General features: G+C 56.5%; 1 protein-coding gene across 21 annotated transcripts in view; it reads right to left on the bottom strand.

Moving 5' to 3' along the window:
- LOC108630185 (uncharacterized) overlaps window positions 1–15,160 on the bottom strand; it is a 77,833-nt gene that overhangs the window by 29,890 nt on the left and 32,783 nt on the right. For 20 of the 21 annotated variants that reach the window (XM_026817837.1, XM_026817851.1, XM_026817849.1 and 17 more), the window contains one exon: window positions 4,088–4,135. The exons of the other annotated variant lie outside the window; for it this stretch is intronic. In XM_026817837.1, coding sequence (XP_026673638.1) covers window positions 4,088–4,135 — 48 coding nt within the window. The remainder of the gene's footprint in view (window positions 1–4,087; window positions 4,136–15,160) is intronic. 21 annotated transcript variants of the gene reach the window in all.

Genomic DNA, 15,160 nt, shown 5'->3' with positions numbered 1-15,160 from the left:
GGAACGGTCCAATTAACTGGGAGCCTAGCGAATTCCTCTACCCGTATTCGTGGCCCGTGAAAAATTCCGAGTTACGACGAGCGGCCGCTCGCTCCGACGACTACCTCTCTCTCGACTGCCGCGTCGATCGAAATTGAAACGTCGTTCGACTTATCTTCTGGGACGGGCCCACGAGTCCATTACCACCGCGCGTCGTCACGACGACGTCGCGTATCGAAATCCGTTAAAAGCACTTGGACGCGTCTTCGGGCGTAAAACAAGCGCGACCGAAATTAAACGAGGCGAGCGAGGCTAAAATCGATTCGCTCGTACCCTTCTAATTGATCTTCCTCCGCCGACCCTTCTCGTTGCTTCGAAATCACGAAACGGAAGCGCAGTTCGGTGCAACACGCGACGCGCGCTCGATCACCGATGACGGCGTCTCTACCGATGATCCCGACTCGATTAAACCGTCGTCGGTGCGCTCGATACGACGCGACGACCGCCACTGGCCGACCACGGCCAATCTCTCGAACGCGTTTATTTTCAGAATATGCCGCGTGTTCTGAGTGGGAGCGAGCAAACTCGGCCGACGAATCGACCACGGCCCGGCTCTCGCTGTCCGTCGAGAAATCTAATCTGACGTTGGGACGCGTTCGATAACCAGCGGCAGATAAGATTCCGACGAATGCAGTCGCAAACACTCTGCCGGGGATTAATGGGATAAGCGGGACGAGTCCGATTTCCGCGAACTTCGCGACGAAAGGATTCGACCATAGGGGAAATTGACACGCGTTCCCTTTTGTGATCGGGGACGATGGATAAATTCGTCGCGATAAGCAGGACCGAAATAACCGAGCAACCCCTTTCCTTGTGTTTACGTTCACAAGTTCAACGGTCCTCTCGCGCGAGCGAGATGGGCAGAGCTCGCGAAGAAAATAGTGCGACCACATATTTACGATCGTGGGTAACGCAAATATAGAAGCACCGGTGAGAGCACGTTTCTCGAAGATAAGAAAATATTGCTCTCGATCGATCTCGCGGGCACATGAGTCTATCGATGAGAACCACGTACTTTGGTTCCTTGACCTCAACTGTTGCACGCCTACGTAATCATCGTGGAACGCAACGCGAACGGTTCATAAAACGCTCGACGGTGAACCCTCTGCCAAGGGGGATCGCGGTACGTTTTGCGGGGGTCGGTCGTATCGCGATAGAAATTCTGTTTGAGAGAAGCCAGGCACGGAGGTCGACCCTTTCCGAGAAAATGGAACGGAACGAACTTTGATCCGGGGCGGATAAAAAAAACGGATCGCGTCGTTCGTTAAAAGTGGACGAACTCTTCGCAGGCCGTATATCGATTATCGTCGGCCAAAAATACGCTCGAAAGTGGCTCCTTTCCCTGCCACCCTTTCGTCCTCTCGAGGCTCTCTCGAGCCAAAGACTCTCCGTGGCTACTCGTGGTTCGCGCGAGGCGATTCGCGTTCAGCGAACCCACACGGGTCAGTCGGGACGCGCGTTAATTAACCGTAATTGTTGCTAGCCTAACGGGACCGCACGCTCGTTCGCTGTGCGTTTCGAACATCTCGATCGCCAAAGCGACTCCCAAGGACGACGACCGGTGGAGGAGGAAGAGAACGCGGCCGAGAGCGAGAGAGAGACGAGACGAGAAGCAGATGGAGAGCGAGAGCCAAAGGCGAGCCGAGAAGAAAGCGATCGGGAAAAGGGGTCTGGGTTACAGTGCGTTCACCGTACTTTTAATTTCACCCTCTGAGAGCGTGCCTCCGTATTCGTCCGACGCGCATACGTGGAGCGCAGTCTGCTCTTCACCGTTCTAAACCCTGAATCGAGCGCGTGTCGGGAGAAAAAAGAAATCCATATTCGCTTTTCAAGCGAGATCAGCGGCACGTGCGTGCACCATTGCGTGCGCCGTTCAGCGCCGCCGTTCCATCGTCCCTTCTCTCGCGTCCACCACGTGTCTCGCTCTCTCCCTTCCGTCGGAGGCTGCGTCGAGGAAACGCTTGGCTCCGCTCGATGATCGATTGCACCCGAACGAACCGAGGAGAAATTGCGAAATCGACGCGAGGTCACTTACCGCGGGTTCCGTCGGGAAAACTTACGAGCCGAAGGGATCACGCGGTCCGCGTCACCGACCGGAACTCTCGCTCGCTCGCATCTCGGGACGCGGTGGGAAACTAGAAACGCGATTCACCGCACGTACCGTCCAATACGAACCGTTGGCCGCGTGTCACGCTCGCTACTGCCGCCGCCGGCTACCGTCGGAGGGAAAACCGAGCCGAAAGGAAGGCATCCTCGTTGCTGCCGTCTCCGACACACCGCCGACGCCGCCTCCGACGGTTTTATAATCAATATTAGTTGTCGGAGGATCCGCCGAGCGTCGCCGTTCGACGCGAGAAAGACAGAATTCGCCTCTGCCAATATTAATTACGGCCACCAGGAATACGAGCCCACTTACTTCTCTTATCAGGAGTTCTCCCTCTCTTCCCCTCCTCGATCTGCATCCCAGAGTCCTTCCCTCGCGCCGAGAACACCGCGAATCATCTTTCCCGACCGCGTCATCGTTTCCGACGATCATACACAACGTCCAAGTGCATCGTGACACGGGGTGCGAACGACCGAGACTGTAGGGTACCGGCGTGAACGAGCGATCGCGACTCGTGGACGCGAGGACCGGCGTGCTCGAGCGGGAAGGAAGGATCCGGAGTCGCACAGGAACGAGGAACCGCGTTTTTCGAACGCAAACCGGCGCGGCAGGGTGTGGCGAGACGGAGCGTTTTGAAAGATTGGCACACGCGATCCGCTTCGACCGGCGTCCACTGACGGCGGCGAGGGCGTCGCGACGAGCCGACCGTCGCGACGCCCTCGACGCCCACGCAGAACGCCATCTCGTTGCCACCTATGCGATCCCGTCATAAATCTGAATAACGATCTCCGTCGACGATGAACCTGCGACACGAATGCGACCGCATTGTCTCCAACGATCGATCAGTTTTATCGGAGAGCCCATCGACCCTCGTAACTCGACTCGATCCCCTTCCGATTCTCGAAACGGCAGAGACGCACGGGGGAAGTGAATTTATAAATAAAAAAAAAACTGGGTTTTCACGTCGAAACGTGGGGTTGTGTACCGATCGAGGGATCGATTCTTCTCTATTTACGGAGCGAACCCCTGTTCACGGGGCGCGAGCCCTGCAAACGCCGCTTCCAGTTCTATCACGGGTCGGTAACCAGGAAGTCCGACGAAGTGCAGGCGCGAAACGAAAGAGTCACCACCGGCCGGGTACGTGCGTTCGCTCGAAAAGAAACGAATCTCGAATTCACGAGGTGGAATCCCGGAAACCGTGGATAAGTTCCGGCGAGACTGGGTAGCGCGTGCGGAGATAGCGTTAATGGGAACGGTTCAGAATCCTCTGCACGAGTAGACCTCGCGCACCCGGTCGGTTAATCCCGCTTCCGGCGTCTTTTGAAACATCCGGCTGAACCGTGATCCGAGCAGGCTCGAAAGAAATTTCAAAGGGAGAAACGACAGACGTGAAAGGGTGAAGAGAGAACGAAAGTTGGCCGTCTCGTTCTCTCATCGGAATCCACTTTCCGGAATTAGGGCCGTTCGATTCGATTATTGGATCGTCGCATTAGATACGCCTCCACGATTCGCGCGGTGATCACGCGCGGCGGACGCTGCGTGCCGTTCGTGGTAAACAGCGAATTCCCGAGGAGCGCGTGTCACCGAAAGGTCGATTAAAAGCGCGTAGGACGAAGCTGACTCTGCGGGAAGGGAGGCTGGTAATGGGAGAGGAAAGGGCGAAGTTGACGAGATGGAAGGCCCAGGCGTATCGTTTTCACGCGCCGAGGTACGACCGGAAGGGAAACGTGGTCGCCGGTGAAACTCGAACCGGGGAAACCCGACGGGCGCCTCGCCGATTCCAGGGGTTAAGTTAAGCTCGTGACGCGCGCCTACTTGAACCTGGGTCGCCTCGGTAGTCCGAATCCTCTCGAGCCCGATTCGAAATGGAAACGATTCGAAGAGCAACGAGAGAGGGAAGAACGGTTCTTTCGAGGGGGCCGACAAAGCGGAGTACCGACTCACCGGTGTCGTTGGACTGTCGACCCTTGCCATCCGAATTCCACTCTTCCTCTGCAACAAGAAAACGAGACACGAATCTGTTAGCATCGGAGCTACGCGAGAGAAGGCGAGAATGAGTCTGAGAAATGTTTTTCACGGGTGATCGTGCGAGAGAGAGAGAAGCGACCTGCGACGTTCATTTGTCGACGAGCTGAGCTACGGCGATCGCGATCAGAAAAATCGTGGAGAACCAACGATCGGCTCGAGCAGAGCCGACGTAAACTCCGGACGAGTTCGCCGTTGCTCTAGAGCAGCGCGCTCAGGTGCACACACGCGTTATGCATATTTCAGAAGCGAAGGTTCCATCGCGCGGCCCGTATATTTCTAAGGACTCACGACCCCGTTGCTTCCGCGTTCTCTCAGCCACGCGAGAGCGAGGACGTACAAACTCGAATTTAAGCCGACCTATTTCTCACCGTCACGTTCCGGGGGGTAGAGCAGCGCTGATCTGCGAGACGAACATCCGTCCCGAATAACGATTCGATGGAAAGTCGATTGTTCAACGGAATTTAGTAGCAGACTACGCGTGTTCGACCTTGCGGGTTAAAAATTTCCCCAACAGTCGAGTCCTGCGGGGAGATGCGAAAGGTCTCCGCGTGTATTTACGAAACGAGGGGAAGAGGCTGCGAGAGAGAAATGGCGTGGCTCGAGGCTAGTCGCTTTTTCTCGACCCTCTCGTAACCTCGTTTGCGATACCGACGCGTCGCAATTTTCCCCGTTGCCTAAACGACCTCGCCTCTTATCTCGTGCGCCGAAAGAAGAGCCGAGGAGTCTCGTCGCGAATCTCTTCTTCGCTTTGATCGTACTCACGGAACGGCGCGCGGAGATCGAGCTTACGCCGGGACAACGCGGACGTAGAACCTTCTCTCTTCTTCTCGCGGAGAACACGTCCAGGTTACCAGAAATCGGAACCGGAAGAAGAACGCTCGCGCTTAATTGAAATTTCACCCGATTTTTACGCGGAGTGCCCGAAACCGGACGAACGAGCGCAAGTAATCCCGCGAGAAATTTTGCGAAGACGAAAAATGTTGACGGGAAAATGTTTGGATACCTGACGTCTCGGAATCTGATCCTGGCGTCGGGCTACCGTCCACGCTCTGTCTAGATCCTTGGCAACACTCGCTGCACTTGCTGCACATTTTCTCTGTCCCGCGCACTCGACGTTCTCTCAACGATCGTCCGTTAGCTGCCGTGTCGCGACACCACGCCGAACCGATCGACCGTTATTATCGTTTCGCTGGTCTCATGGTTCCACGAACGATCACCACCACCACCGCCCATGGGACGCCGCTCGATCACCTTTGCTCGACCGCGGACGACGACGATGCGACCCTTTGAATCCGGCCGAACTGATGGAAAACCATTTTTATTCCTTGCGGCTCCTCCGACCTCTCGATCGCGTTCGAAACGAAATCACGAGCGACGTCCGATCGATTCATGCATTAAAAAGTATCGGACGTCGAGTACTTGGACATCGGCGAGCTCAAAGGGAGAGAAAGTCTCGCGGAGATCGAACGGGGAAGGAGCGCGCGCGACGTCGCTCGTAATTACTTCTCCGAGACCGGGAAGAAGCCGGCGATGCGCAAAATTAATTGTCTCTTTTAAGCCACACGTCCCGTGAACAGCAATTTCTCGGAGCAAAACGTGGACGTCTGTCGCTTCCGCGTAACCGCAGGGAAAATGGCAAAGACAGAGCGCGGTGGAAGCTCGTATCGAGGTTTTCCGGGCTAAAGTAATTTCGAGAACCGGGTCGCGAGGTTATCAGGCGCTTTGCTCGAGGAAAATACTCGATTAAACGAAAATAGAAAGCGGCGGTGACGAGACTTGTAATGGGACGCGGGGCACAAAGAAGAGACGCGGAACCCAATTGCACGGTTGATCGTGTCGTAGACGGAACTCGGGCACAGGTAGGCATAAACGGTCCCGATTCGAGGATGGAACACACCGTGTCACAGGGAGATGTAATACGATCCGAAATTAACTGGTAACGCGGGGTTTCGGAGATGGTGCAGCGACGCGACGCGATCGGTTCGCGGCTTCGCGTGCACCGCGGATGATCGATCGTCGAACTCGACGCAACGACGAACGAGAACTCGCAATTACGACGAGAAGTATTCCGAGGGACGACGGCGACGACGCGACCGCCGCCGCCGCCACCTCGAATTTCATCTGATTCGGTTGGCGGAATTCGCGGGGGATCTCCATAAATCGAGGCAGCGAAATTCGCGTCGGAACTGGGTTAAGCGCGCTCATTCTACTCGGCCACCGAACCGTTCGTTCGTTGCCCTTTAATCGCGATTATTCAGGGACCTCGAGCAATTGGCCGACGCTGCTCCGGGTAGAGAACGAGGAGGAGGAGGAGGCCCTTCGCAGTGACGCGAGAAAACTTTTGCTCGCGTCGATTCGCGGAATTGCACAACGAGCCTCGATCGGCCGCGACACTCGAGCCGACGCGGTTAAGAGGCTCGTAAAACCGGGAAGGCAAAGGTTGAGAAAGAACCCGGTCGCGTTTCTCGCCGTTTGACCGTCGCGCTCCCAATTACCGAGGAACGCGCGCGCTCGCCTCGTTATCACCGTTAATTACGGGCTGGCTAATAACGGGGTCCGAAAACGAGAGGAAACGATCGATCGTCGAAGCGCGGATTCGGCGCGCACCGCGTGGACAGTAATTAACCGACTGGAATTATCGGTGGTCGAGCGTTACGCGAGATCTTCGGAGGAGGGCAAGTGTCCCGATATCCGATTACTCGAGCGACCGGGAAAGATAAACCGATCGAACCGGGACACTATTACTTCTCCGAGACCGGGAAGAAGCCGGCGATGCGCAAAATTAATTGTCTCTTTTAAGCCACACGTCCCGTGAACAGCAATTTCTCGGAGCAAAACGTGGACGTCTGTCGCTTCCGCGTAACCGCAGGGAAAATGGCAAAGACAGAGCGCGGTGGAAGCTCGTATCGAGGTTTTCCGGGCTAAAGTAATTTCGAGAACCGGGTCGCGAGGTTATCAGGCGCTTTGCTCGAGGAAAATACTCGATTAAACGAAAATAGAAAGCGGCGGTGACGAGACTTGTAATGGGACGCGGGGCACAAAGAAGAGACGCGGAACCCAATTGCACGGTTGATCGTGTCGTAGACGGAACTCGGGCACAGGTAGGCATAAACGGTCCCGATTCGAGGATGGAACACACCGTGTCACAGGGAGATGTAATACGATCCGAAATTAACTGGTAACGCGGGGTTTCGGAGATGGTGCAGCGACGCGACGCGATCGGTTCGCGGCTTCGCGTGCACCGCGGATGATCGATCGTCGAACTCGACGCAACGACGAACGAGAACTCGCAATTACGACGAGAAGTATTCCGAGGGACGACGGCGACGACGCGACCGCCGCCGCCGCCACCTCGAATTTCATCTGATTCGGTTGGCGGAATTCGCGGGGGATCTCCATAAATCGAGGCAGCGAAATTCGCGTCGGAACTGGGTTAAGCGCGCTCATTCTACTCGGCCACCGAACCGTTCGTTCGTTGCCCTTTAATCGCGATTATTCAGGGACCTCGAGCAATTGGCCGACGCTGCTCCGGGTAGAGAACGAGGAGGAGGAGGAGGCCCTTCGCAGTGACGCGAGAAAACTTTTGCTCGCGTCGATTCGCGGAATTGCACAACGAGCCTCGATCGGCCGCGACACTCGAGCCGACGCGGTTAAGAGGCTCGTAAAACCGGGAAGGCAAAGGTTGAGAAAGAACCCGGTCGCGTTTCTCGCCGTTTGACCGTCGCGCTCCCAATTACCGAGGAACGCGCGCGCTCGCCTCGTTATCACCGTTAATTACGGGCTGGCTAATAACGGGGTCCGAAAACGAGAGGAAACGATCGATCGTCGAAGCGCGGATTCGGCGCGCACCGCGTGGACAGTAATTAACCGACTGGAATTATCGGTGGTCGAGCGTTACGCGAGATCTTCGGAGGAGGGCAAGTGTCCCGATATCCGATTACTCGAGCGACCGGGAAAGATAAACCGATCGAACCGGGACACATACCGTCGTAGATCCGTGGTTACCTATGCCTTGCGGCTTGCGTGCAAACCACGCTCCAGCGTGCGTGCGTGCGTGCCTCGAACCGAGCGCACGCGAGTACCATCGATCGCGTACGGTGTTTCGCTCATTGCGTATGTTTTTCTCCGCGACAAAGCCGTCTTTGTTCCCGTTGGAAACCGAGCGAGTCCGTCCATGTCGAGATGCACGCATCTCGTAGAAGAGACAGAACCAAAAGAACGGGAACCAGTTCGTTTAGAGAGAACGATCGGACGAAGCTCGACACAACGAGACGCTGGCGAAAGGACCAATTTCGTCGTTCGTTCGAATTGCGCGTGGTTCTTCGAGTTCCCGTTTCGGGACCGATTCGAAATTCCGCGAGCGGCCGGCGGAATCGGCGAGGGACGAGAAAGTCGACGGACTCACCCCTGACTCGGGGGGACAAAACGAACCGGTGAAGAGAGAAGGAAGAGCAGAGGAGAGAAGAGGCTGCGCGGTAAGAGGAAAATGAAACGAGACCACTCTCCGCTCACTACTGGCTACCGTCGTCGTTTCTTTCTCGTTCCCGTCGCGCCGCGATTCTTTTTGTCTTCGCGACGCGCCGTACACCTCTTCACCGGCCTGCGAGTACCTTATAAGAGATCGTTAACGCCGGTGAATGCGCAAGACGAACGGAAGGAAAACCAACGACCGGAGGCGTCCCCCGTCCGATCAATCGAGAATTCTGATTCGACTTTACTTTTGCCGACGATACTCTCCTCTTTGGACGTCGTTAAAACCTACGAGAGGAGGATCGACGTCTATCAATGATATCCGCGGTATGCTTCGCCGAAACGAGAGAAGCTGCAGGGGACGATAGCTTTCGTTTTCCGCTCCCTTTGGCAACCGTGTCGATTGCGTCGTCGTCGTCGTCGTCGTCGTCGTCGTCGTGACTCTTTTTATATCCTGACTCTCTCTCCTCGTACGGTTCCGAAAAGCGCGTCTCGCCGTTTCTCTTTTTCCACGCGACTCCCCTTTTTCCACGTTTTACCGAGAACCCTTTTTTCCAGTCCCGACGACTAGCTACCGTCGCTTCGACGCGAGAAACGAGATCGCGGTGGTTAACCCCTTAACGGGGGGGAAAACTGAATTCTTAATTGAATCGTCGCGTCGTTTCCCCGCTGAGGAGCCAACGACGCTCGATCCCCGTGTCGTTGTCTATTTTTTCAGCGAATCGGCCGAGTACACCGAACCGTTGGAGCGCGAAGGAGAGCGGGTCGCGTCCACCCGAACGCGTTTTCCACGGGTCAAGGACGATCGCGTCGTCGATCTGCCGCCGCACACGGTACGGCCGAGCGTCTATTTCGGTGCCCGTGTCCCGTCCGGGCGAAAAAACTCCCGCATCGACGATCGATCGGCTAAATATAGGTTTGCCGCGTCTACCGATCCGAGGGATTCCACGCGTTTCGTCGCTGCCGCAAGCGGGACCGGGAGAAAGATTCGCGTTTGTTGGGTCAAGGACGCTCGCGCTTAATCGCCCCCCGTCCGGCGTGATCCATGGTTTCCGTCGGAGAACGGGTCGTGCGAGTGGATCCGACGCATGGGACGAGAGAGCCGGTGAGAGGCGGAGAAGACGCTGCTACCGAACGAGAATCCCGCGTCGCGTTATAATATTGTCCTTTCGTCCCGTCGTCGTCGTCCAAAAATACTCGGGTTTCTTTTCATCGATTATCGGTCTCGGCTGAATCGTGTCCCCAGAAATACACTCCTCGATCGCGAACGCACCAACTTTTCCCGCATCGTCGAACGGCGCGCGCGGCACTGTGGATCGAACAGGAGCCGCGGTCCCCCGATCGAATCCGTTCGAAATCGTGGCGGTAAAACGGCGGGTGTCGATCTCGGTCGGTGGGCGATGCGACGCGAGCGAACGACCACACCGGCGACCCGACTCGCCGTCCGCATGCACACTGATACCGACGCCGACGCTCCCTACGAGCTTGCACCGCGAACCCTCGCCTCTCCTCGCCGCGCCAACCTGCTCCATGGCGTTTCCCTCCGCGTTCTCCGTTCTCTGCTCCACGCAGCGCGCCCTCCGCCGACGCGTCTTCGCCTCTCTTCCTCCCACGGTTTTTTCTCTTCCCGGTAACCACACGCTCTCCGTTTATCTCTGTTCCCGCGTCTCCCTCCGCCCACCCTGCGTATACACGCGCGTATACATCCTTCGATCTCGATCCCCGTTCCTCCTCTCTGGGACTCTGTGCGTACCGTGCACGTCGAGCAATTGTCGTTAACTGCGTCGCAATTGAATCATCTTCGTTTGCTTTCGCCGACGACGCGACGCGGACGGAAGCTCGTTTCATAGCGTAAAAAACTAAAGGGATCTCTCTCTCTCTCTCCGTCTTTCTCCCTGTCCCCCTTGCCACCGCGTGAAATTCGAAGCCGAACGGAAAGGGGCCCGAGGATTCGTTTCCTGCGCTCCTGTTACACCACTCGACTCTTCGCCGCTTCGCCTTTTCACCGCTGTTCGCGGCTCGACGTCGTCGCGACGAAAGGGTCGTCAAGCGAGATAACCGCGATCGCGAGCTAAACGCGCTCCGCGGGACAATGCCGAGAGCGATCGACGTCCCTTCGCCCCCATCCAGTTACGTGTGAAACGTGAAACGAGAAACGTGCGGAGCCAACGGAGATCTCTATCCGTTCGCGTACCCTTTGACAGAGGCTCGTAGCGGAGACGCGAATGCTTCGCCGTTTTATGTCTCCGAGCAAGCGCCAAAGATCGTGTTCCGGAAGGGAAGGAACGGGGTCGAAGGACCCGCGAGCGGCGACTTTGGCCCGCGTCCAGACTTCGATTCTCGCTGCTCGCTGCCGAAAATCATCGACCGACCGTGCGGGAAATTTTCTAAACGCCGAGCGAAACACGGTCCTCGGGAAATCGCCTCGTTCGAAAATAAGTTTTATCGCGCCGCGGGATCGATTCGCAAACTCGGTAGCCCAGTTTCTCCGCGAATCGTTTTTCTTTTTCCGTTCGCGGGTGAACAAACGGAGAAAATTCGAGTAAGGAGGAAAATTCGCAAGCGGGAGGGAAACAGAGAGCGAGAGCGAGAGAGAGGGGCGAGCGGCTAAGGGTGTAACCCGGTCGATAAACCGGGGTGGGTGCGGTCCTTCCTCATCTCTCCTGCCCCGACCCCGACCTCGGTCTCGTCCCCTCTACCACCCCTTCTGCACCTTCTCGATCCCCTCATCCACGGGATAATCTACCCAAGAATGCGATCTCGCATCTAATCGCTCTAATAACAATTACTCCGTTTGCCCTCGTTTCGATTGGCTTCGAGTCGTTTCTGATTCAATCTCATACCTGAACTGCGACCGTCTATTAATCTCGAGCGGACCAACTCCGTTAAGTAGATGCGACTCGATGAAACGTGCGAGTCACCTTTATCACCAGTACGAATCTAACTAGACGCGGCGCAAAAGACACGAGCGACTAGGTCTCTAATGACTGTTTCAGCATATTTCATCGGTAAGATGGTCGGAGAACTCGTCAAAGCGAATCGGGAAAGCTTACGCCGAGTAAATAGCGCGGACCAGAATGATTTACTTTGAAACAAAGTTACAGCGGGCGGGGGTGGCAAGTTCACAGGGCGCTCGACCTATTTCCCTCGCATAACTAGGTTTTATGGTACTCCAGGGGTGGGACGCTGTCGTGAAATATCAAAGATGCAGAACGGCAAATTCTCTTTCTCTCTCTCTCTCTCTCTCTCTCCCCCATCTGTTCAGTCAGTCTTTTTTGGAACAACACGACCTTTGATTGATCATCGATGGTTTCACCGAATCGGTTTAAACGTGCGTTAGCCTCGCGGTGGCTCTAAGAGGACGTCTTCTTTAATGCGACGCTCCGATCCCGGTGCTCTACAAAACGAACGAGCGCACGAGTACACTCTTTGTTTTATTTCGTTTCTCCGCTGAGCTGAAACTGCTGCTCGGTTCGCGAAATTAACGAAGAAACGCACCGCGGATATTCGTTGCGCGGGCCAATTTATTCGAGCGTGCGTCGACAAATTTACCGTGAGTTTTTATCGGTTTTACACGCAACTTCGCGAGCTAAGTCGATAAACGATTCCACGACGCGGAAAGGCGTAATTCTAAATCAACGCGAATCCTTTGTCATACGGAAAGAAAGACGGATAAGAGGAAAGCTTGCCGGTCTCCTCTCGGGATTCAGCGCTTCCGAGCACGTACAGCCCGACGGCCGGATGCGAGCCAAAGAAGGAGCAAACGTACGCCGAGAGGAAAACGAATTCTAACCGCCTTCGCGTTTCTTCGCGGAACATTTCTCTCTCTCTCTCTCATTCCCTATTCACTTCTGGCTTTCCGTTCGCGTCGTCCCTGTTTCAAAGGGACCGGCATATTTCTCATTTTATTATTTATGCAAACGGGTCAGACCACTCGGGGGTAAACGAAATCGTTATCGATGGGAAATCGAGTCGAAATCGCTCGAGGGCATTGGCAAATTGCAAAGTTCATGCGTGGCGCAGGCAGGACAAGACGGAGGCAAATGCAGTTCATCCAGCGAGATCGAAATTCGCTCGGTCCACCGCGACCAATTTAAAATTTAAAAGCTCGCGTTCGGAGATCGCGAGAGGAAAGAGAAGCCGACGCTTCGCTTCGACCTCGATTCGTTCGTGGAGACGGCAGAGGATTGATCGTAATTAGGTCAGCGCGCGAATGGCGAGCACTCGCGCGATTCGAGTGAAACGCGAGCTGTCGCGAGAACGACGGTTCTTGCAAGATTCAAATTCGCACCCCGCGTCCGAAGGGAAACTGGGTCACGTCGTGATCCATCCACGCCGGTCACTCCCTTCTGATTAAACGACCGACCTCTTAAAGGAAGCTGTAGTCGCGAGACGAAGATGTTTAAAACCGAGTTGCCGATTTCCAGATTGACAACCAACGGACGGACGCACGGCTGGCGACGGGATTTGACCCGACACGGTCCAAGTTCGCGCACGGCGGCTATAACTGGGTCAGCAGGATGGCGTTACGGCAGACTAGAAATGGCCGTTTACTCGGTAAACGCAAAGTGCATCCCTCCGTTACGGTCGCCGTCGTAAAGTAACGTGCACTCGCACCGTTGGGTGGGCGGTGTGCGCACGTACCGAGCGTGAAATAAAGTGACCCGACGCGACGACCGGAGAACGACGATGCGAATTACTCTTTCTCGCGATCGATCAGCCTCTCTTCTCGGGAACTCGTCTCGTTCGTGCTCGTCAAAAGAGATACGGTGATCGGGACGGACAGAGGAAACGCGAGCGTGCGTTTCGCGCGAGTGCCTCGTTCGAACCTCCTCTCGAGCGGAGAAATCTCGAAACGAATCTCGGGTGAGCACGTGTCCTCTAAGGGCGGAGAGAGGAGCCAGGGTGCAAGCGAGCGTAAAATAAACGGATGCAATCGTCGGGGGGTGAGGACTCGGTGCAGAGTGATACGAATAATGATAGAGGGTCGGTTTCTTACCGTCCAACGACACGCAATGCCTCCAGACGAATATACGCATCTCCGTTCGGTGGGGTTTTCGCGCGACAACAGAGATTTGGATATCGGTAACGACAGGGATCCGTTCGGTGACACTCGTCTCGATCTCAAGGTGCGTCGCGGAGCAGGTCCTCGCATCGGCGACGTCGGTCGGCCGCAAACACGCCGCGGACCGAGGTCGAACGACGGTCGAGCATCGTCCGAGTCGAGCCGTCCTCGCCCCGAGGATCGGCCGGTCGATAACGATCTTACGCGAGAGAACGATGCGACGTAACTGTTCTCGGGGCAGGAGCAAGAACAGGAGGAGCAGCAGGAGCAGGAGCAGCGGCCAGAGAGGGTGAGAGGGTGGGACACAGGCGCTGCCGGTGCCGCTGCTGTTCTCGCTGCCGGAGCGAGAGGTGCCACTGACGATACCAGTGGTGGTATCGCGACCGCCGATAGCGGAAGCGAGCGCGGGGGTGTGTACACACCCGGGACACGACCGAGAAGAGAACGGAAAGAACACCTTCGCCGGTGAAGGAGAGCGACGGGAGGAGAGAAACGCGAAAGGGGTCGCGGGACGAGGTGCGAAGAAAGAGGAAAGGGGTACGCGGTCACCTGCGCGCAAGCGTCGAGGAACCGTGTGACAGGGTGTAGCCGGTTAGGCTGTCGACCCGAGACCCATACAGGTGAGGGTTACGCGTCCCTTCGCCCTTATCCCACTGCCCTCGACGTTTCCAGGAATCGGGACGACGACCACGGGGTTCATCCGCCTCGGGACGGTGCGACGCACCCGCGAGACCACGCGAAAACGCAGGGGCGAAGGGGAGAGAAGGTGATCGAGGGAACCGTTGGCGAGGAGGAAGATCGCTGGAGGCCTCGACTCGACCTTGTCGCATTCGTATCGTCGCGAGGATCGACGCGATTCCCGCGGGACGACCGCGAGAAACGAGGGAAAAAGGGAGAACGAGGAAGAGCGTGCAGCGACGTCGTCGCTTACCTTCTCTGCCGAATTTTCGTTTCTTCTTGCCGAGGCTGGGGCCGCCGGCGGAGGAGCTCTTCCCGGAGCTCTTGTCCTTGCTCTTCCAACGCATCAACATGTTTCGCGAACGCTTCAGCGCCTCGGGGGTATCAGCGTCGTTGCGAGGGAGTTGGACCCCGTCCGGTCGCGCACTGTTCCCGCTCGGTCGTGGTCCATCGTCACTCGGACTCGCGGACTCGTTCGATCGTTCGTTTTCCCAATGTCGAAGGGAGAGATACGCGTCGCGAGGTAGGAAGATCCGAACGCGGTCTATCCGTTCGGAAGATCGAGAGATCAAAGGGAATGCCGGGTAGAATACGCGAGGGACGGTCGCCGCAGCGTCCCGGCGCGGCGCCCGGCACTCGTCACGTCGCCATCTTTCGGATGCAGAGAGGTTCTCGCGGAGGGTGTACTCGACCGTGCCACCAGACAGCCACCGAATCGGATCACTGGGTCAAAGGAACGCCGGCCCTGCTTCCCGTCTCTCCCGTTCGGGACGCGA

This window comes from Ceratina calcarata, unplaced genomic scaffold, assembly GCF_001652005.2.
Source record: "Ceratina calcarata isolate Rehan_Ccalc_2016 unplaced genomic scaffold, ASM165200v1 scaffold71, whole genome shotgun sequence".
Taxonomy (NCBI): domain Eukaryota; kingdom Metazoa; phylum Arthropoda; class Insecta; order Hymenoptera; family Apidae; genus Ceratina; species Ceratina calcarata.
This window is presented reverse-complemented; position numbering and strand designations above follow the sequence as displayed.